Here is a 22,534-nt window from a genome sequence, read left to right as displayed (position 1 = left end):
TTATTTATTGTTACAGAATGTTTATTTGCTAAGTAGCTAAGTAGGTGTATGTCATAAGCATATGTATCTCTCTCTCTCTCTCTTTTTTTTTTCCTTTCAAGGAAACAGACCATATACTTTTAACCAAAGAAAATAGGGAGATGCTTAGTTTACAAAATTCAGGCTCTAATTTGAAAAGTTACTGTTACATATCTCTTTGATAACAATTTGTTCTTAATATTTATAGGAAAACTACTTTGGAGAAGATGACATGTATATGGATTTTGAAGAGGTTATTTCAAGTCCTGTTCTGTCACTGTCAACATCATCCAGCTCTGGGTGGACTGCTGTTGGAATGGAAAATGACAGAAAGGAAAATGAAAGTTCAGCCAAATCAATTCATCCGCTTACCTTGCGTCCTTGGGATATTACTGTACTTGTTAATTTGTACAAAGTTCATGGGCGTCTTCCTGTTGTAAGTGTTTACATAATCAAAATAATCTGGAGTGTATTATGAAATTCACCCAACTCAGACAAATAACTATATGTGTGTGTACACACATGCACACACTAATAAAAAAATTCAGATTCAAAAACTTTAAAATTTATCCTTTTACCTTATAAAGCTAGTTCATTATTTTCTTCATAATGCGATTACTTAATCATTGATAATTTTCTGTTTCTCTTCTTTCACTTTAGTTCCTTCTTTGCTGTTCTGTGTCACGTTAGAACATTTTGTCACGATGTTGAGTTGCTGGGTTTATAGTTAGCTCGACGGATATTCTAGGATTTATGTTGTCTTATCCTTTATCTCCAACTCTAGACCATTGGGTGCCTTATGGTGAACTTACTACAAAATCAAGATGCAGATTGACCCTGGAGATTGAATTGTTTTCTGGGGTTTGGATCCAGCACAGAATCCTGGTTCAGTCTAAGGGTGACCCATGGACTTTTGGGGCTGACTTGCAATGGGATTATATTGCCCAGAGAACCCAGGGTTGTTGGAGTGAGGCCAGATAGGGAGGGTGAGGCCCTAGAGAATTGTGCTGCCTACTGGCTCCATGTCATGTACCTACGGTTGCACAGCAGAGGAGTCATCTCTGGTGCTTAGTGAACCTAACGATCTTAGTAGAGTACAGAACAGTTTTGTCAGTAAACTTCTGCTTTTTAAGAATCAAAATCTCTTAATTATATAAGTGTGATTTTTATTTCCCTATACTGCCTTGGTCTTTATTTTTTCTATATCTTGATTATGGTATTTTGTTTGACTTTAGCATGGAACCACTGATGGTCCTGAGTGCCCTACAGCATTCTTGGAAAGACTGTGTTTTGAAATGAAAAAAGGATTTAGGGAGACCATGCTGCAACTTGTCCTATCACCCCTGAATGTGTTTGTCAGTGACAATTATCAGGTAATGTGAAAGTGAGTCATGGTAGGGGCTTAGAGATGAATTATTACTCTTTCCAGGGTTGATATAGTGTGTTAGCTTCTGTGTATGGTATAGGTAGCTCTTTGAATTAGAAGCTTTTAATTTAACCATATTAAGAGGTTTTGTATATGTATGTGAGTTTTTCAAGAATCTCAGTCTTGGTTTTTTTTTTTTTTTTCTGCTGTTTGCTATTTATGTGATCCCATACAATTGTACTGTATTGTTTTTAGAGATGAAGAGAAATATTTTATAACTTTTTCATGTTTATGGAAGGGAAAAATATATAAAATTTTGGTGGACTCTGTTGAAAATGACAACCTGAATATTCATCTTATCCAGTCCTATAAATCTCCAAACATACATATCCACATGGCCAGTAGTTTATTCTTTTCATGTAACACACTTAAAAGATACTTTGTTAATCCCTTCAAGATATCCCCTGGGCTGTTTGGAAGAGAACCAATAATATTCACCAAAAGGGAATAATTTACAATCTTGGGTAAATTATCACTTTGTTGTTATTTTTTAATGTCAAATGGCTTCACTTTTCATTTACTAGTACTTTAGGGCTCTTCCCTACTTTATTCAAGTTGTGAGCTTTAGAAAAATAAATGGATTTTAATATAAGGCAAAGTAAAATTATATGGAAGGATGAATCTGATACCCTCAAATCATCAACTGATGATAACTTGCATGGTTTCTATGTAGTAACTGATCATTTTATTTAAAATAGCCTATCCCTTCTTAACTCTTTTGCCACAACTGACCATATTTTTCTACATAGAATCTAATTTTTTCATATGTATATATTTTGACATAGCTGAACTCATAATGGCTCAGACTTAACATATGTTTATTTTTGCCACAGAGAGTGTTTCTTTTATCAACTTTTATTTTTAAATAATAGGCATACCTCATTTTATTGCATGTGCTTTATTGCACTTTGCAAATATTGCATTTTTTACAAATTGAGGTTTGTGGCAACTTTGCATCAGGCCAGTCTGTCAGGGCTGTTTTTCCAGCAGCATTTGCTCACTTCATGTCTCTGTGTCACATTTTGGTAATTTTCACAATATTTGCAACTTTTTCGTTATTGTATTTGTTATGGTGACTTGTGACCACTGATCTGTGATGTTACTTTTGTAATTGTTTCAGGGTGCCACACACTGCCCATATAAGATGGCAAACTTAATTGATAAATGTTGTGTGTATTCACCAACCAGCTGTTTTCCTGTCACTCCCCCTCTTCCTGGGCCTCCCTGTTCTCTAAAAACACAAAGGTATTGAAATTAGGCCAATTAATAACCCTGCAGTGGCCTCTGAGTGTTAAGTGAAAAGAAGAGCTGTATGTCTGTCACTTTAAGTCAGAAGTTAGAAATGATTCAGCTTAGTGAGGAGGGCATGTAGAAACCCAAGGTAGACTGAAAGCTAGGCCTCCTGCACCAGTTAGCCAAGTTGTGATGCAAAGGAAAAATTCTTCAAGGAAATTAGAAGTGCTGTTCCAATGAACACACTGATGATAAGAAAAAAAAATCCAGCTTATTATTATTATTTTTAATGTTTATTTATTTTTTGAGACAGAGACAGAATGCGAGTGGGTTGGGGCAGAGGGAGAGGGAGGCACAGAATCTGAAGCAGGCTCCAGGCTCCGAGCTGTCAGCACAGAGCCTGACACGGGATGCGGGGCTCGAACTCACAAGCTGTGAGCTCATGACCTGAGCCAAAGTCGGACGCTCAACCGACTCACCCACCCAGGCACCCCCACAACAGCTTATTTTTGATACAGAGAACGTTTCAGTGGTTTGGATAGGAGATTAAATCAGCCACAATATCTCCTTAAGCCAAAACCTAATCCAGAGCAAGGCCCTCACGCTCTTCAATTCTGTGAAGTCTGAGAGAGAAGAGGAAGCTGCAGAAGAAAAGTTTGAAGCTAACAGAGGTTGGTTCATGAGGTTTAAGAAAAGAAGCCATCTCCATAACATAAAAGTGCAAGGTGAAGCAACAGGTGCTGATGTAGAAGCTATAGCAAGTTATGCAGAAGATCTAGTTAAGATAAGTAATGAAGATGGCTACGCTAAACAACAGATTTTCAAAGTAGATCAAACAGCCTTCTGTTGAAAGAAGATGACATCTAGGACTTTCATAACTGGAGAGGAGAAGTCAATGCCTGGCTTCAAAACTTAAAAGGACAGGCTGATATTCTACTTAAGGGCAAGTTACAACTGATAACTTTAAGTTGAAGCCAATGCTCATTTACCATTTTGAAAATTCTAGGGCCCTTAAGAATTATGCTAAATCTGCTTTGCCTGTGCTCTATCAGTGGCACAACAAAGTCCAGATGACAGTGCGTCTGGTTACAACATGGTTTACTGAATAAGCTCACTATTGAGACCTACTGCTAAGAAAAAGAGGGTTCTTTCAAAATGTGGGGGCTCATTGACAATGCACCTGGTCACCCAAGAGCTCTGATGGAGATGTACAGTGAATTTCATATTTCCATGCCTATTAGCACAATATTCAAATTTGCAGCCCTTGGATCAAAGAGTCCTTTTGACTTTCAAGTCATATTATTTAAGAAATACATGTTGTAAGACTATAATAGCTGCCATAGGTAGTGATTCCTCTGGTGGATCTGGGAAAATTGAAAACCTTTTGAAAAGGATTCACCGTTCTAGATACCATTAAGAATATTCATGATTGACAGGAAGAGGTTGAAATACCAACATGAAGAGGAGTTTGGAAGAGTTGCTTCCAACTCATGGATGACTTGAGGAGTTTAAGATTTCACTGGAGGAAATAACTGCAGATGTAATGGAAATAGCAAGAGAACTGGAATTAAAAATGGAGCCTGAAGACGGGACTGAGTTGCTGTAATCTCATGATCAAACTTTAATGGATGAGTTGCTTCTTAGGGATGAGCAAAGAGTGGATTCTTGAGAAGGAATCTATTTCTGGTGAAGATGCTGTGAAGAGTTTTGAAGTGACAACAAGGATTTAGATTATTACATAAACTGAGTTGATAAAGAAGCAGCAGGGTTTGAGAGGATTGACTCCAAACTTGTAAGAAGTTCTTCTGTGGGTAAAATGCTGTTAAACAGAATGGCATGCTACAGAGAAATTATTTGTAAAAGAAAGAGTCAGTCAGTGCAGCAATTTATAGTTTCGTATTTTAAGAAATTGCCGTAGCCACCCCAACCTTCATCAGCCACCATCCTGATCAGTTATTAGCCATCAACTTGGAGGCCAGGCTCTGCGCCAGCAAAAAGATTATGACTTGCTGAAAGCTCAGATGATGGTTAGCAGTTTTTAGCAAAAGTATTTTTTAATTAAGATATTTTTGTGTATAGTTTGTTTTTAGACATAATGCTGTTGCACCCTTAATAGACTATAGCTTGGTAGACACAATTTTTATGTGCACTGAGAATCAAAAAAAAAATTTTATCTTACTTGAGCTATATTGTCATAATTGCTTTATAGTGGCAGACTAGAACTGAACCTGAAATATCTCTGAGGTATGCCTGTAATTATAGATTCATAAGGAGTTGCAAAGATAGTACAGAGAGGTCCTATGTACCCTTCACACAATTTCTCCCATGTAGATCTTTTACATAATAAATGTAATATTAAAACCAGGATTGATATTGGTACAACGTGTGTGCATAATTCTTGCTGCTTTATCACATGTGTAGTTTCATGTAACTGCCATTGAAATTAAGATACAGAACTATTCTGTCATCACAAAGATCTCACTTGCGTAACACTAGTATTTTAACTTACTATAGAAACCTTAAAAATCACTCTCAGAGCACTTGGGTAGCTCAGTCAGGTAAGCATTGGACTCTTGATTTCCGCTGGGGTCATGATTTCTTGGTTCATGAGATCAAGCCCCACATAGAGCTCTGCACTGACAGTGCAGAGCCTGCTTGGGATTCACTCGCTCTCCCTCTCTTTCTGCCCCTACCCCCTGTTCATGCTGTCTGACTGTCTGTCTGTCACTCTCTCTCAAATAGATAAACTTAAAAAAATAACTCTTACCCTCCTGTCTTAGTAGGTCATTAGAATTGGTTGTTTTTTATTCTGGGAGGTGAGTATGTGGAGAAGAAGCCCCTCTTTTTTAATCTATTGAAGAAATTAATAAAAATAAAAGGGAAATAAGTCTTCTTATGTCTGAGTTCTGAGAATCTTAGGTGAGTATCTCTGTTTTCTTAGGCGTACTTGCTAACACTTCAACTTTTATTTATTTATTTTTTAAAGTTTATTTATTTTGAGAGAGAGAGAGAGCATGAGCACGGGAGGGGGGAGAGAGAGAGAGAATCCTAAGTAGGCTCCATGCTGTCAATGTGGAGCCTGATGCAGGGCTGAATCCCACAAACCATGAGGTCATGACCAGAGCCGAAATTAGGAGTCGGGCACTTAATGGACTGAGCCACCCAGGTGCCCTCAACTTTTATTTTAATTACTGCATTCTCAAAAGACTTTACTATATATAAAAAGAACATTTTATTGAGTTCATGAGAGTTCACATTAATCCTAATTATAATTGTAATTATTAGTTATTGGCAAACGTACAGAGACTGGAGTATAATGTATGATTTATTTGGTGATTAGAAAAGAAGTTCGTGGATTGGAGATATCAAGGTGCTAGTAGATGTACTGGTGGTATTTTGTTTCCTACGTGGTTAGCACTTTATAATTTACCCTGAAAGCAAGGGTACTTTCTATGTATTCTCTTAGAATTTACTTATCTACCTGACTTACTTACATTTTCTATATCTGGCATGACTATTTCTAAGAATTCTTTTGTGGTACAGGTGAGTTACCCAGGATTTAGCTGCTTATTCTCAATAGCATTAGTCTTGTTTTTTTGTTTTTTTTTTGTTTTTTTTTTGTTTTTTTTGAGAGAGAGAGAGGGAGAGAAAGAATCCCACAAGGTGCAGATAGAGAGGGAGAAAGAGAGTGCAGAGCCCGGAGTGTGGCTTGAGCTCACCCAAAGCTGGGCTCGAGTTCATCTGAAGTGGGGCTCAAGCTCACACAATGCAGCGCTTGAACTCACTAACCATGAGATTATGACCTGAACCAAAGTCAGATGCTTAACCAACTGAGGCACTCAGGCATCCCCTGATAGCATTAGTCTCAAGGCAGGGCCTCAAGGTTAAGGATCTGAGATGATGGATAGATTATTGTGTCCGACTTATGGAACCATCCCTTTTAACTTATGAGCATTTTATGATGTATATTAGTTTCCTAGGGCTGCCACAGCAAAGTACCTCACACTGGGTGGCTTAAAACATGAGATATTTGTTCTCTTATAGTTTTGGGGCTTAGAATTGTGAAATCAAGGTACTGGCAGGGCCATGTTTTCTCTGAAGGATGTGGGAAAGGATCTCCTTGTCTCTGCTAAGCTTTTGGTGGTTGCTAGCAATCCTTGGCATTCCTTGCCTTGTAGACTCATTGCTCAACTCTGTGTCTTTGTCTTCTCATAGCATTGTCTCCATGTGTGTGTCTGTGTCCCAGTTTTCCTCTTACAAGGATATCAGTCATTGGTTTAAGGCCCACCCTAATTTGATGTAACCTTATTTTGATTACATCTGCTAAAACCCTGTTTTCAAATACAGAAAGGTCATAATCACAGGAGCCTCAACTTAGGACTTAAATATGTCTTTTTAGGGGACGCAATTCAACTCACAATATGATGCAACACACATAAAATCTAGAATATACTCTTTGTTGGTGTACTAGGTAGGCTCTATCTATCTTTAGGACAAGCCAAGATCCATATGTATTCTTGAGCTCAAAAAATACTGATCAGAAGTATCTTACACTGAGAATTATCAAATCTTAGTGCCAGAAGTGATCTTTATTGACCATCCTCTCTAACTTCCTCAGGTAAAATAGAAGGGAACTGATGCCTGAGAAACATAGGTGATTTTACATACTGTCACACAGCTTGGATGAAAATAAAAGTAAAAATATTTTGAAAGAGCTGCTAGAGCTATTATAGTCATAATTTGAAATTTTCTTTTAAGAATTCCTTATGAATTTGATTTAGCTCATATCCTCTTTGTTTTTTTAAGAATACATTTCCTAAAATGTGTTGAAATAAGGAACACTATGCCTTGTGCTGATGGCCTGCATACACCTACCAAAAAGATTACTGTTGTAAAATTAGCTTGGGAATTATCTGTGAACTGTCTTAATATATATTAGTATACTGAATTCTCTGAAAAGACTTGCTGTAATATATAGTCACTTAGTGGTATCTACCTTTTGTGGTCACTGTTAGGTGCAGTGGGATAAGTGGTAAACAAGACAGAAATGGTCTTTACCCTAATAAACCTGGTGAAGAAGAGAAATATTGAGGAAATTAATATAATAAATAGTGGTCTTGAGACAAGAACATGATAAGATTGGCCTTCTTAGATTTCTGTGGTTGTTTTGTAGAATATGTAGGAGACAGATGTAAAAGTGAATGCTGGGAGGCTTTGCAAAACCCTAGCAAGAGGTCATATTATTTTGACCATGTTGATAGCAGTGAAGATGGAAGAAAATCAATGCATTTCTGAGAGATTGGCAGTATAGTTTACAGAAATTGGTGACTGATGGGTAGGGCATGGCCGAACGTGTTTTGATTCTCTATTACTAATAATATTTTGTGAACTAGTGTTCTATGGAATACCCTATTTTAGGACATATCTTTTAGCTTTCTGAATAAATCCCAGAACTTTTCTCTTTGCATATTTGCTGCTTTTTAGTAGTAAGTATATAATTTCTATAAGGTAAATCTATTCTTATATTTATATATAGTTCTCAAAATCTATATGAAAGATAGCTTTCTTCCCTAGTTCTTCATTTCTTGATCTTATTTATTGGTCTCTTTTCTTCTCTGTTTTTTTTCTTTTTAATATTTTTACAATTTATTTTTATTTACTTTTTGTTTTTGTAGAGAGAGAGTACAAGTTGGGGAGGGGCAGAGGGAGAGGGAGAATCTCAAGTAGGCTCCACACCTGGTGCGGAGCCCAACATAGGGCTTGATTCCACGATGCTGGGATTATGACCTGAGCCAAAATCAAGAGTCGCATGCTCAACTGACTGAGCCAACCAGGCGCCTCTCTTTTTAATACGTATTTTAATCTTATTATTCCAGCCTTCCCACCAAAGACTGGTCTCTTATATGCCCCGCCCGTCAGAATACTAGTTCCTTTTTATTCATTGAGGCAGTTATCAGAGAGGTCTCATTCTTTTTAGGACTTTGCTATCTTGCTTTGCTGTTGGGCTCTTATGGATACTGTCACTAAAGGAGCTTAAATGAGACTCCTTATGGATCCTTAAGTCATATTTTCCAGATAGCATGATTTTACTTGGACTCTGGAGAAAAAAAAAAAAAAAAAACAACTAGAAATTATAATGTTGATTTTCTTGTACTTCTTACAGTCTTACTATTGTTTTCAGCAGCGACCCCCTGTGGATGAAGTACTCCGGGAAGGTCACATCAATTTGTCGGGTCTCCAGCTGAGAGCACATGCTATGTTCTCAGCAGAAGGTCTTCCTTTGGGAAGTGATTCTTTAGAATACGCATGGTTAATTGATGTGCAGGCTGGAAGCCTTACAGCTAAGGTCACAGCACCACAGGTATGATTCTCTGACTACTTTTCTTCCTTTGCTCACCCACTTCACCAAGAGTAAGTTGTATACCTGTTTAAACGTTCATTGCATTTTCACTATTGGCATTCTGATGGCCAGACAACTCTTTGCCTTTTGGATTGGAGTCATTCTTGCCATTCAGAATTGTCTTAGCAATGGATGAGTCAGAGACAAGTTTCACTTTTTGAGTCACATAATATTGAAGGGTGTAATGTTTTATAGTTCTTCATAATGCTTTCAAGATCGAGACTTTGGGAAAATCTCAGTATGAGGACTGTTCTGGAAATTTTATGTATTCTTAAAATTACATTAGTTTGCTCACTGTTAAAATTTTCTTTTCCCAGTATATGGAATAATTTTTTAAGAATTTTTCTTTCTTGTTTATTTCTTAAGTAGGATTTGAAAATATTATTTATGGTATTAAGGATTAGGTAGCTTGGTTTTTTACTTGTCATATCTCAAAGCAAGATAACGTCATTTGTATCTGCTATTAATGACGTGGATATTGATTTAAAAAAAATAAAAACAAATTTACTAGTTAGTAAACTGATCTAGAGTGTAGGTTGTGATCCTTCTGGATAAAATCCCCCTCCTCTTTATTGTTTGCCTTATTCTTTATGACTCAGAGGTCATAAGGATTATTTAGTTCTAGAAATGGACCACTGAAATTTAGCCAAATAGCCATATTACTGTAACATTTCACCTGTTGAGCCACATATTTTTTTAAATTATTTTTTTAAATGTTTATTTATTTTGAGAGAGAGAGCACACACAGGGGAGGGGCAGAGAGAGAGTGAGGGAGAGGGAGAATCCCAAGCAGGCTCCGTGTTTCCAGCACAGAGCCCAATGCGGGGCTTGAACTCATGAAACGTGAGATCATGACTTGAGCCAAAATCAAAAGTCATATGCTTAGCCAACCGAGCCACCCAGGCGCCCATGAGCCACATATTTATAATATGCATACTTTTTGTGGCATTTCAAAAGATTGGAACGTGGTCTTGAATGTGTTAAATGTACATACTCAATTTTAATAAAAGTTAACAGAATGTGTATGAATCATTTAGAGGTAGGTAGTAGCAACAAGAAGGTGGATGAAGACTCTAGGTGCCTTGTATATTTGTAACCAGTTTTTGGAAGACAGCACACATTAAGATTCTAGAAATAAGAAAATGGAATTGAAAGGGATATTTTATATAAAAGTGGATAAAGAAAATATATAACAGAATGTATAAAAGCGGATGAAAAGAAATATTCAGTGCTGACTGCCATGACGACTGTCTTCCTTTATTATTGTCTGCTATCTCTTTTCTCTAATGTACAAGTAAAACCGAAACGTAAAAAAATAGCTTGTTCTTTAACAAACATGGAATAAAACCATGCTTATCCTGCTAAACTGGGCACAATTCCTTTAATCTAACAATTGTTAAAATCTCATATGTTTATAAGTTGTTCTTATTACAACACAAAACATTTCTCTTCTGCATTAGAATTTTGGCCTCACTATTTCAGTGAGTGTTTCATGAATCCATAGGTGCTTTTAATGTTTATTCCATTCTTTGTATATTTTAAAAGTAAAATTCATGTTTTCCAATAGTAGAAATTCGTACTTTTTTTTATGGAATAATATCTGTCTACCCATGTTTCAGTGTGTTTATTATTAACACCTTTAAATCAATTATAAAATGAAGGTATTTTTGTAAACTGAAGATTTGATGAAGAATTGATATATTCTTCAGTTTCTATTTACATAAACAAAAGTGCCTTAATCTTCAAAATACCTGATTTTACGAAATTGTAGCTCCCTACAATAGTTAGATTCAAATTTCAGATCAAAGCTTTATTATTAGATAGAAATTTTAGTTGTTTTTCTGTGCAGAGGATACTAATTAGTCATTTAAGAAGGAAGATATAACCTTGAAGAAAAGTACATACTTTGTGAGTTGTTCAAGTTGAATTTTTCATTCTCACGCATTCTGTCATTCACAAATGAAAAGTCGCATAAACTTACAAATGATGTCAAGGTAGAAAAATCATGATTCTGGCTAATAAATAGATTATGTAGCAGCAAGTATAAAATAGCATTTGGGTTCTTTCAAGTTGGATTATTCTTGATAAGCTTTAGAACTGTGAACACTTATTTAGATTGCTAACACTGCTGTCAGCCTGTCACTGCTTATTTTGTAGCTGGCTTGTCTCTTGGAGTGGGGACAGACATTTGTTTTTCATGTGGTATGTCGGGAGTATGAGCTGGAAAGACCCAAATCAGTAATAATATGTCAGCATGGAATTGACCGTCGGTTCTGTGAATCCAAGGTATGTTAACAAATATGTTAGCAGTATTGTAAACATTTATGGATTTTTTTAAATGAAAGATTGACGTATCCGCTTTAAATCAAATGCACATGGCCATAAAGTAAACATCATAGTTCAGTTTTCTCAATGAAATTATTTTGCAGATTTGTAGCCAGTTGTTATTTAGTTGTAAGCATCTAACATATGAGGTAATTATTAAAACAAATTCACAAATAAATGGTGATATAAAAATTATATCTAACCTCTTAAATTTTTACAATAAACTCCTGTTTTCTTGGATTATTACACTCTTTCAGTTATGGCCATATATTTATGTAGAAGATTAAGAAACTGAAGCAAGAGGAAGGTTAAATTCCTTACATGACCTTGTTTATATGACTGTTAATATACCTGTTATACCTGTTCCTCTATAAGGTGGCTAGCAATGCTGGCATTTGCCAAGAAAACATGGCAGTTTCAAAAAAAAAAAAAAAAAATTTACCCTAATCTTATAACAGAGCTAACTATCGTTAACAGTTTAGTTTTTGTTTCTAGTTTCTTCCGTGTACTTTTTTCCTTTTTTTTCTTTTGTTATACACACTGTTTGCCATTACATTAGTGTGAATTGAAAACAATTCATACTGCTTTTATTCATCCTCCAAAAAATCTATAACCTATGCTTACTTCCAACAATAAAGGAAACCATTGTAACTGGCGATTAAATTATTTTTTTCTTGCTGTAAAACACATTGCCAGGATTCAGGGAATTCTCAGTTATGTGTCAACAAATTAGTACCTTATGGATAATTCACACATCTTGCAGGCTTCTCCTCCTTCCTTTTTTTTTTGTTTTTTGTTTTTTGTTTTTTTAAAGACTCAGAGCTTTTATGCTGCATTAAAATCTTTAAGAATCAATTTTAATGAGGCATAATTTACATACAATAAGTTAACCCTTTTTTAGTTGTACAGTTGGAGTTTTGATACATATTTTATCTATAAGGGTATAACCATTACCATCAGTGAAGACCTAGAACATTTGTATCACCTTAGAAAACTGCTTTGGGTCCCTTTGCCATCAGCTATTCATTATTCCATGCAACCATTGGTGTGCTTTCTGTCATTTCAGATCAGGTATTTTTAGGTCTGTTTTGTGTGGAGGGAACATACACACCTTTTATTGCATTTCATGAATACTATGGGGTTTTTTGTTTTGTGTTTTGTTTTTACACACTGAAAGTTTGTGACAATCCTGTGTCAGGCACATCTATCAATGCCATTTTTCCAGCAGCATTTGCTTACTTTGTGTCTCTGTGTCACATTTTTTTTCTTTTTAATGTTACAAATTTTATTTTGCAGTGTATTTTTAATTTTTAAAATTATATCCAAGTTAGTTAGCATATAGTGCAATAATGATTTCAGGAGTAGAATCCAGTGATTTATTCCCTATGTATAACATCCAGTGCTTCTCCCAACAAGTATCTTCCTTAATGCCCCTTACCCATTTAGCCAATCACCCCACCCACAACCCCTCCAGCAACCCTCAGTTCTCTGTATTTAAGTCTCTTATGTTTTGTCCCTGTCCCTGTCCCTGTTTTAATGTTATTCTTGCTTTCCTTCCCTTATGTTCATCTGTTCTGTATCTTAAATTCCATATATGAGTGAAATCCTGTGATATTTGTCTTTCTCTGACTTAACTAATTTCACTTAGCATAGTACCCTCTAGTTCCATCCATGTTGTTGCAAATGGCAAGATTTCATTCTTTTTGATTGCCAAGTAATACTCCATTGTGTGTATGTATGTGTGTGTGTGTGTGTGTATACACACACCACTATATATATATGTGTGTATATATATATATATATATATATATATATATATATATACACACACCACATCTTCTTTATCCATTCATCTGTCAATGGACATTTGGGCTCTTTCCATACTTTGGCTATTGTTGATAGTGCTGCTATAAGCATTGCATGTGACCCTTTGAAACAGCACACCTGTATCCCTTGGATAAATACCTAGTACTGCAGTTGCTGGGCCATAGAACATAGAACATAGTTCTGTGTTTAATTCTTTGAGGAACCTGCATACTGTTTTCCAGAGTAGCTGCACCAGTTTGCATTCCCACCAGCAGTACAAAAGAGATCCTCTCTCTGCATCCTCGCCAACATCTGTTGTTGCCTGCGTTGTTAATGTTAGCCATTCTGACAGGTGTAAGGTGGTATCTCATTGTGGTTTTGCTTTGTATTTCCCTGATGATGAGTGATGTTGAACATTTTTTCATGTGTCGGTTGGCCATCTGGATGTCTTCTTTAGAGAAGTGTTTATTCATGTCTTTTGCCCATTTCTTCACTGGGTTATTTGTTTTTTGGGTGTTGAGTTTGATAAGTTCTTTATAGATTCTGGATGCTAACCCTTTATCTGATACATCGTTTGCAAATGTCTTCTCCCATTCTGTCAGTTGCCTTTTAGTTTTTCTGATTGTTTCCTTTGCTGTGCAGAAGCTTTTTATTTTGTTGAGGTCCCAGTAGTTCATTTTTGCTTTTGTTTCCCTTGGCTCTAGAGACATATTAAGAAGTTGCTTCAGCCAAGGTGAGAGAGGTTTTTGCCTGCTTTCTCCTCTAGTATTTTGATAGCTTCCTGTCTTAACATTTAGGTCTTTCATCCATTTTGAGTTTATTTTTGTGTATGGTGTAAGAAAGTGGTCCAGGTTCATTTTTCTGCATGTCACTGTCCAATTTTCCGAACACCATTTGCTGGAGAGATTGTCTTTATTCCATTGGATATTCTTTCCTGCATTGTCAAAGATTAGTTGGCCATACGTTTGTGGGTCTACCTCTGGGTTCTCTGTTCTGTTCCATGGATCTGAGTGTCTATTCTTGTGACAGTACCATACTGTCTTGATGATTACAGCTTTGCAATACATCTTGAAATCCAGGATTGTGATGCCTCCAGCTTTGGTTATCTTTTTCAGGATTGCTTTGGCTATTCGGGGTCTTTTCTGGTTCCATACAAATTTTAGGATTGTTTGTTCTAGCTCTGTGAAGAATGCTGGTGTTATTTTGGTAGGTATTGCGTTGAATGTGTAGATTGCTTTGGGTAGTATTGACATTTCCACAATATTTGTTCTTCCAATCCATGAGCATGGAATATTTTTCCATTTTGTTTTTTGTGTCTTCTTCAATTTCTTTCATAAGCTTTCTATAGTTTTCAGTGTATAGGTTTCTTACCTCTTTTGTTAGGTTTATTCCCAGGTATTTTATGGTTTTTGGTGCAATTGTAAATGGGATCGATTCTTTGATTTCTCTCCTGTTGCTTCATTATTGGTGTATAGAAATGCAACCAATTTCTGTGCATTGTTTTATATCCTGTGACTTTGCTGAATTCACGGATCAGTTCTAGCAGTTTTTTGGTGGAATCTTTTGGGTTTCCCATATAGAGTATCATGTCCTCTATGAAGAGTGAAAGTTTGACTTCCTCTTTGCCTATTTGGATGCCTTTTAATTTCTTCCTTTGTGTTGTCTGATTGCTGAAGCTAAGACTTCCAATACTGTGTTGAATTACAGTGGTGAGAGTGGACATCCCTGTGATGTTCCTGACCTTACGGGGAAAGCTCTCAGTGTTTCCCCTTTGAGGATGATATTAGTGTTGGGTCTTTCATATATGGCTTTTATGATTTTGAGGTATGACCTTTTTATCCATACTTTTTTGAGGGTTTTTATCAAGAAAGGATGCTGTATTTTGTCAAATGCTTTCTCTGCATCTGTTGAGAGGATCATGTGGTTCTCATCCTTCTTTTATTGATGTGATGTATCACATTGATTGTTTGTGGATATTGAACCAGCCCTGCTTCCCAGGTATAAATCCCATTTGATTGTGGTGAATAATTCCTTCAGTAGATTGTTGGATCTGGTTGCTAGTATTTTGTGGATAATTTTTGCATTCATGTTCATCAGGGAAATTGGTTTGTAGTTCTTTTTAGCGGGGTCTTTGGATTTGGAATGAATGTAATGCTGACCTCATAGAATGAGTTTGGAAGTTTTCCTTCCATTTCTATTTTTTGAAACAGCTTCAAAAGAATAGGAGTTAATGCTTCTTTAAAGATTTGGTAGAATTCCCCACGAAAGCCATGCGGCCCTGGGCTCTTGTTTTTTTTCGGAGATTTTTGATTACTAATCCAGTGTTTTTACTGGTTATGGGTCTGTTCAAATATTCCATTTCTTCCTGTTTCAGTTTTGGTAGTTTATATGTTTCTAGGAATTAGTCCATTTCTTCCAGATTACTCAGTTTATTGGCATATGATTGCTCATAGTATTCTCTTATTGTTGTTTGTATTTCTGCAGTGTTGGTTGTGATCTCTCCTCCTTTCTGATCAAACTGGCTAGGGGCTTATTAGTTTTATTAATTGTTTTAAAGAACCAGCTCATGGTTTCATTTATTTGTTCTACTGTTTTTTTTTTTATTTCAATAGCTTTGATTTTTGCTCTAATCTTTATTATTTCCCATCTTCTGCTGGTTATGGGTTTTATTTGCTGTTCTTTTTCCAGCTCTTTAAGGTGTAAGGTTCGGTTGTGTATCTGAGACCTTTCTTCCTTCTCTAAGAAGGCCTGGATTGCTATATACTTCCCTCTTATGACTGCCTTTGCTGCTTCCCAGAGGTTTTGTGCTCTAGTATTATTATTTTCTTTGGCTTCTATGTACTTTTTAATTTCCTCTTTAAGTTCTTGGTTAACACATTCATTCTTTAGTAGGATGTTCTTTAGTCTCCAATTATTTGTTGTCTTTCCAGATTTTTTCTTATGGTTCATTTCGAGTTTCATCACGGTGTGGTCTGAAAATATGCATGGAATGCTCTCGATCTTTTTGTACTTGTTGAGGGCTGATTTGTGTCCCAGTATGTGATCTATTCTGGAGAATGTTCCATGTGCACTCAAGAAGAATATGTATTCCATCTGTGTCACATTTGGGTAATTCTTGCAATATTTCAGACTTTGTCATTACTATATTTGTTACAGTGATCTATGATCAGTAATTATGACTTGCTGAAAGCTCAGATGATGATTAGCATTTTTTAGCAATAAAGTCATGTACGTATTTCCTATTCATATGCTGTGGCACATTTAGACTATAGTAAATAGTGTAAATGTAATTTTTATGTGCACTAGGAAACCAAAAAAATTATTTTTTATCTTTAATAATATTTTTATTTTTATTTTAATTCCACTATAAAAACATGTAGTATTATATTAATTTCAGGTGTACAGTGTAGTGATTCAGCAATTCCATATATTACTCAGTACTTATCAAGAGTACCCTTAATCCCCTCTGCCTATTCAGCGCCACCCCCCACTGCTTCTCTAGTAACCATCTGTTTATTCTCTATAGTTGAATCTTTTTTTGTTTTCTTTTTCCTTTTGTTCATTTGTTTCTTAAATTCCACATATAAGTGAAATCATATGGTATTTGTCTTTCTCTAACTGGCTTATTTTGCTTAGCATTTTACTCTCTAGATCCATCCATGTTGTTGCAAATGGCAAGATTTCATTCTATTTTTATGCTAATATTCCATTGTATATATACACACACACACGTGTGTGTGTGTGTGTGTGTGTGTGTGTGTATACACACTACATCTTTATCCATTCATCTGTTAGTAGATACTCGGGCTGCTTCCATAATTTGGCTATTATAAATAATGGTGCAATAAACATAGTGGTGCATATATCCTTTCGAATTAGTGTTTTCATATTCTTTGAGTAAATACCCAGTAGTGCAATTACTGGATCATAGGATAGCTCTATTTTTCATTTTTTCAGCAACCTCTATACTGTCTTCCATAGTGGCTGCACCAGTTTGCATTCCTGCCAACAGTGTTTTTTCTCCACATCCTGGCCAATACTTGCTGTTTCTTGTGTTTTTGATTTTAGCCACAAAAAATTTATTTGACTTGCTTTATTGCGATATTTGCTTTATTGCGGTGGTCTGGATCCCAACCCGCAATATCTCTAAGGTATGCCTTATTGTTATAGAAAACGGATTATAAGACAAGATACCTGTGTTCTAGTCCTAGCACTGCCTCTAATGAGCAATTGCATGTTATTGAGCCAATAATTTACTCAGTGCTGCCATTTCCCTCAAGAAGTTCATTGAAGTAGGTGATATGTATGTTTTCTTCCAACCTAACCATGACCAAATCTGTTTTAGGAATAAAGCAATGTTGGGGCTCCTGGGTGGCTCAGTTGGTTAAGCGTCCGACTTCGGCTCAGGTCATGATCTCATGGTCCGTGAGTTCGAGCCCCGTGTCGGGCTCTGTGCTGACAGCTCAGAGCCTGGAGCCTGCTTCAGATTCTGTGTCTCCCTCTCTCTCTGACCCTCCCCTGTTCATGCTCTGTCTCTCTTTGTCTCAAAAATAAATAAACATTAAAAAAAAAATTAAAAATAAAAAAGGAGTAAAGCAATGTTAAATTTCTGTGGATTATTCTAGACGTCATAATAAAATTTACAGTTGACATATTTGTAAAAAGAAGATTGTGTGTGTGTGTGTGTGTATAATATAGAGTACTCATAAGAAAATCTTACAATTTAAAATTTTTTTTTTTTCAACGTTTATTTATTTATTTTTGGGACAGAGAGAGACAGAGCATGAACGGGGGAGGGGCAGAGAGAGAGGGAGACACAGAATCGGAAACAGGCTCCAGGCTCTGAGCCATCAGCCCAGAGCCTGACGCGGGGCTCGAACTCATGAACCGCGAGATCGTGACCTGGCTGAAGTCGGACGCTTAACCGACTACGCCACCCAGGCGCCCCGAAAATCCTACAATTTTAAACTGCTGTACAGTTCTTATAATCCGGTGACACTTATTACTTATCAGTTTACTTTGGCTATGTGAGTTTCAATAATAAGTTATATATGTATTCTGTCAATTTAGACCAGCTACTTGCCCATTTGAATGGAAATGGTACATGCTTACTTATGATTAGTTTCTAATTGGCAAGACTTTAATCACTGATGATTTCATTTATCATTATAAAAAATGAAATTTAATTGACTACTTTTTAAAAATACACATGTAGCCAGAATTTTATTTAATAAGTATCTAAATGGTGAATCAATGGTGAAAAATTAATACTCATTTCATTTCCATTTTAGTTGAGCTGTATTCCTGGGCCTTGTCCAACTTCAGATGATTTGAAATATACTATGACTCGTTTAGCAGTAGATGGAGCAGATATTTATATTGTGGAGCATGGCTGTGCTACAAATCTAAAGGTACACATTTGTCTATTTCTTGGCTAGTGTAGTTCTTTTTCCTTTTTACCAAACCATACCTCCATTTCTTGAAATAGAACACACATTTATAATTTGCCATCTCACAAAACACTACAGAATCCCAGGAGATAGCTCTCGGTGTTTTGCCTGTCCGTGTTCTCTTCTGGTGTGTTTCTTAAGGCATACTTTCTTTCACTACTATTTCACTCTAACTGAATTATCATGACCTTGCTTTATGGCAGAGATGTAAACGTGTAGCTTGCTTTTATGGCAGAGATTAAATTGGCAGTGTTTTTAAAAGATTTGATTTTAAGTGCCTTTAGGTATTATATATTTATATCCTGCCTGGCTCTTGCAAACATCTATTTGCCACCTCTGCTTTATGGGTTACTGCTTAAAATTAAGCCTTATTAAGAGTCTGTAATTTTTATTACTTCCTACCGTTATAACGTTTCTTTCCTCCTTCTCTCTTTTGTTTTCCTTTGGACTTATGTTCTTTTCCTTTTATCTTCTTTTTTGTTTTTAATTGAATGTCTATTTTCATTCTGTTGCATGTATCTTTTCTGTTTCCCTTCTTTTTCTTCTTCTTTCATGCAGTTTGAAATAATTCCCTATTCTATAGTTTATTCTAAGTTGATTAAGAATATGGAGACCACAGTTTTATTTCATTCTCTTCATTCAATTTAGATGGGTGCAATTCGAGTTGCGAACTGTAATCTCCACAATCAGTCGGTTGGGGAAGGAATAAGTGCTGCAATTCAGGATTTTCAAGTGAGACAGTACATTGAACAGTTAAATAATTCCAGAGTTGGACTTCAGCCTGCAGTGCTACGGAGGGCCTATTGGCTTGAAGCTGGGTCAGCCAATTTAGGACTCATTACTGTTGATATTGCATTAGCTGCAGATCATCATTCTAAACATGAGGCCCAAAGACATTTCTTAGAAACTCATGATGCCAGAACTAAGAGGTAAGTTAAATTTAAGGATGTAATAGTCCCAAGCTCAGATGAAAATTAGCCTATAATTATAGAGCAAATTCTACTGTTAGGAATGGAATAAGAATGTTTTATATAAAGACAAAATATGATTGTGCCGGGTACACCTCAGTGAATATATAAGAATTTGATAAGTAAATACATTATATATCTCATCTGTGGTAATTGTGTGGTTGCTGGAAATAACATTGTTTTTTAATGTATTTCTAAGCTCATACTATGTGTATTAGCAGTGAAATGAGTTTAAACTATTGGTTCCCAAATAACATTTTATAGAGCACTATCCTCCTTTCTTTCCCATGACAGCCATCCACTTCCAATTCATCATTTCTAGAAAACATCATTGCTATCACTGTGTACTCTACAAAATTCCTTTTATGGGCCCTCATGACTTAAGGGGAGACTAAAAAAAAAATATGGGACCTAATTCCTAAGGAATGGTTGTTAAGAAATAATTTTATCTGCCATTCAAAAAGTTGCCAGAGCCTCTTACTGACTAATGTCCATTTAAAATACCAGGACATGGGAATGCAAGCTGGTGCAGCCACTCTGGAAAACAGTATGGAGGTTCCTCAAAAATTAAAAGTAGAACTACCCTACAACCCAGCAATTGCACTGCTAAGTATTTATCCAAGGGATACAGGTGTGCTGTTTTGAAGGGACACATGCACCCCCGTGTTTATAGCAGCACTATCAACAATAGCCAAAGTATGGAAAGAGCCCAAATGTCCATCGATGGACGAATGGATAAAGATGATGTGGTATATATATACAATGGAATATTACTTGGCAATCAAAAAGAGTGAAATCTTGCCATTTGCAACTAGGTGGATGGAACTGGAGGGTATTATGCTAAGTGAAATTAGTCAGAGAAAGACAAAAATCATATGACTTCACTACTATGAGGACTTTAAGATACAAAACAGATGAACATAAGGGAAACAAAAATAACATAAAAACAGGGAGGGGGACAAAACAGAAGAGACTCACAAATGTGGAGAACAAACCGAGGGTTACTGGAGGGATTGTGGGAAGGGGGATGGGCTAAATGGGTAAGGGGCACTAAGGAATCTACTCCTGAAATCATTGTTGCACTATATGCTAACTAATTTGGATGTAAATTTAAAAAAATAAAAAAATAAAATTAAAAAAATAAAAAATAAATACCAGGTTAACTTTTTCCATCCCTATCTCTGCCATTATAAAGTTAATACGAGCTTATTTTATTTTTATTTTTATTTTATTAAAAATTTTAAAAAAATGTTTATTTTTGAGAGAGAGAGAGAGAGCAAGCAGGGGAGGAACAAAGAGAGAGACACAGAATCCAAGCAGGCTTGGTGCTGTCAGCACAGAGCCCGATGTGGGGCTGCAGTCCACGAACTGTGTGATCGTGACCTGAGCTGAAGTCAGACGCTTAACTAATTGAGCCACCCAGGCACCCCGAGCTTGTTTTTAAAATAGGGGAAACTATTCCGAAATAGAGGGAAATAATTTCCATAACCTTATCACACTGAATTTGTCATATTTCTTACCCGTATTTTTAGCGTATCTTTCTTACACTTGAGATCATCTTGTATTTATATTTTAAAATTCAGCATGTTGTATTAAACTTACACCCTAACCATCTGCCCAAATAATAGAAAATTTTATAAAGTTCCTTTCAAATAAATGATAATACACAATTAGAAAGATAAATTGTACTTTATTTAGCCATTGCCCTTGTTATATTAAATATGTAGATAGTGTTTCTAAATTTATCATTTTAAATAATAGAGGAACATTTTGCACATAAAATCTTTTCTCACATGGTCTTTAAATTCCTTTTATTTTTTTAACTATCTTTTTAATGTTTGTTTATTTTAGAGAGAGACAGCCTGAGCGCACAGGGGATGGGCAGAGAGAAAGGGAGACAGAATCCCAACTCTGGGCTGACAGCTGCGCTAAGATGATGTGGGGCTCCATCTCACAAACTGTGAGATAATGACCTGAACCCAGATCAAGAGCCACCCCGGCACCCCTAAATTCCCTTTAAATAGTTTCTTTAGAAAGAGATGTGACGGTGCCTTTTGACATGCCTTCCCAAATTACTTCCCAGAAAGATTATTTCAGTTTATATTCCCAGTGGCTTTTAGGAGCATCTCTGTCTCACTGCATCTTTGCTGCCCTTTAAGTGTTTTATGAGAATTAAAACGTGGTATCTCTTTGTTTTATTTTGCATTTCTTTATTTCTGAGATTTACACTTTTTTTCATGTATTTATTGGCTGTTTTTATCTCCTCATTTGTAAATTGCACGTTATTATTCTATGTCTATTTATTTATTGGCATATTGTATTTCTTAAAAATTTTTAAGAGCTCTTTATAGATTACCATCCTTTTAATAGTTCCTGTTGCTAATATTTTGCAATTTGTTTCATTTTTAATTTTTTTAATCTTACAGATTTTAATTTTTGTATATTAAAATATGTCAGTTTTCCCCTTTGTAATTCTTTTGCTAATTTGAGGAAGTATTTCTTTTGCTAGTAATCCCTTGGCACCTGTATTTTCTTATTTTTTTCTCATCTTTTTTTTTTTTAACTCTATCTGGATTTTTCTGCAAATATCTTCTCAAATACAGAAAAATTCATACCTAATACACATTTATTTTTCCATTTCATCACAAATGTTTAGGTATTTTTATCTATTAATTTTCCCAAAGAACTATTTTTTTTAGTTAAAAAATTTTTTTGAGGTTTTTATTGAGGTTACATTTATCTTTTTTTTTTTTTAATTTTTTTTTTTTCAACGTTTATTTATTTTTGGGACAGAGAGAGCAGAGCATGAATGGGGGAGGGGCAGAGAGAGAGGGAGACACAGAATCGGAAACAGGCTCCAGGCTCTGAGCCATCAGCCCAGAGCCCAACGCGGGGCTCGAACTCACGG

The 22,534-nt window shown here is 35.8% G+C and overlaps 1 protein-coding gene across 16 annotated transcripts in view; it reads left to right on the top strand.

Annotated features, from left to right (window-relative positions):
- The window catches only part of KIAA1109 (KIAA1109 ortholog), a 211,040-nt gene that overhangs the window by 70,060 nt on the left and 118,446 nt on the right, over positions 1-22,534 (top strand). For 11 of the 16 annotated variants that reach the window (XM_045468486.1, XM_045468462.1, XM_045468516.1 and 8 more), the window contains 6 exons: positions 227-454; positions 1,254-1,391; positions 8,841-9,038; positions 11,235-11,363; positions 18,500-18,619; positions 19,307-19,587. In XM_045468486.1, the coding sequence (XP_045324442.1) occupies positions 227-454; positions 1,254-1,391; positions 8,841-9,038; positions 11,235-11,363; positions 18,500-18,619; positions 19,307-19,587 (1,094 nt within the window). The remainder of the gene's footprint in view (positions 1-226; positions 455-1,253; positions 1,392-8,840; positions 9,039-11,234; positions 11,364-18,499; positions 18,620-19,306; positions 19,588-22,534) is intronic. The other 5 variants (XM_045468497.1, XM_045468429.1, XM_045468439.1 and 2 more) reach the window with 2 other exon arrangements.

Source organism: Leopardus geoffroyi, chromosome B1, assembly GCF_018350155.1.
Source record: "Leopardus geoffroyi isolate Oge1 chromosome B1, O.geoffroyi_Oge1_pat1.0, whole genome shotgun sequence".
NCBI lineage: Eukaryota > Metazoa > Chordata > Mammalia > Carnivora > Felidae > Leopardus > Leopardus geoffroyi.
The sequence above is the reverse complement of the archived record's forward strand: the minus strand, read 5'-3'. Positions and strand labels throughout refer to the sequence as shown.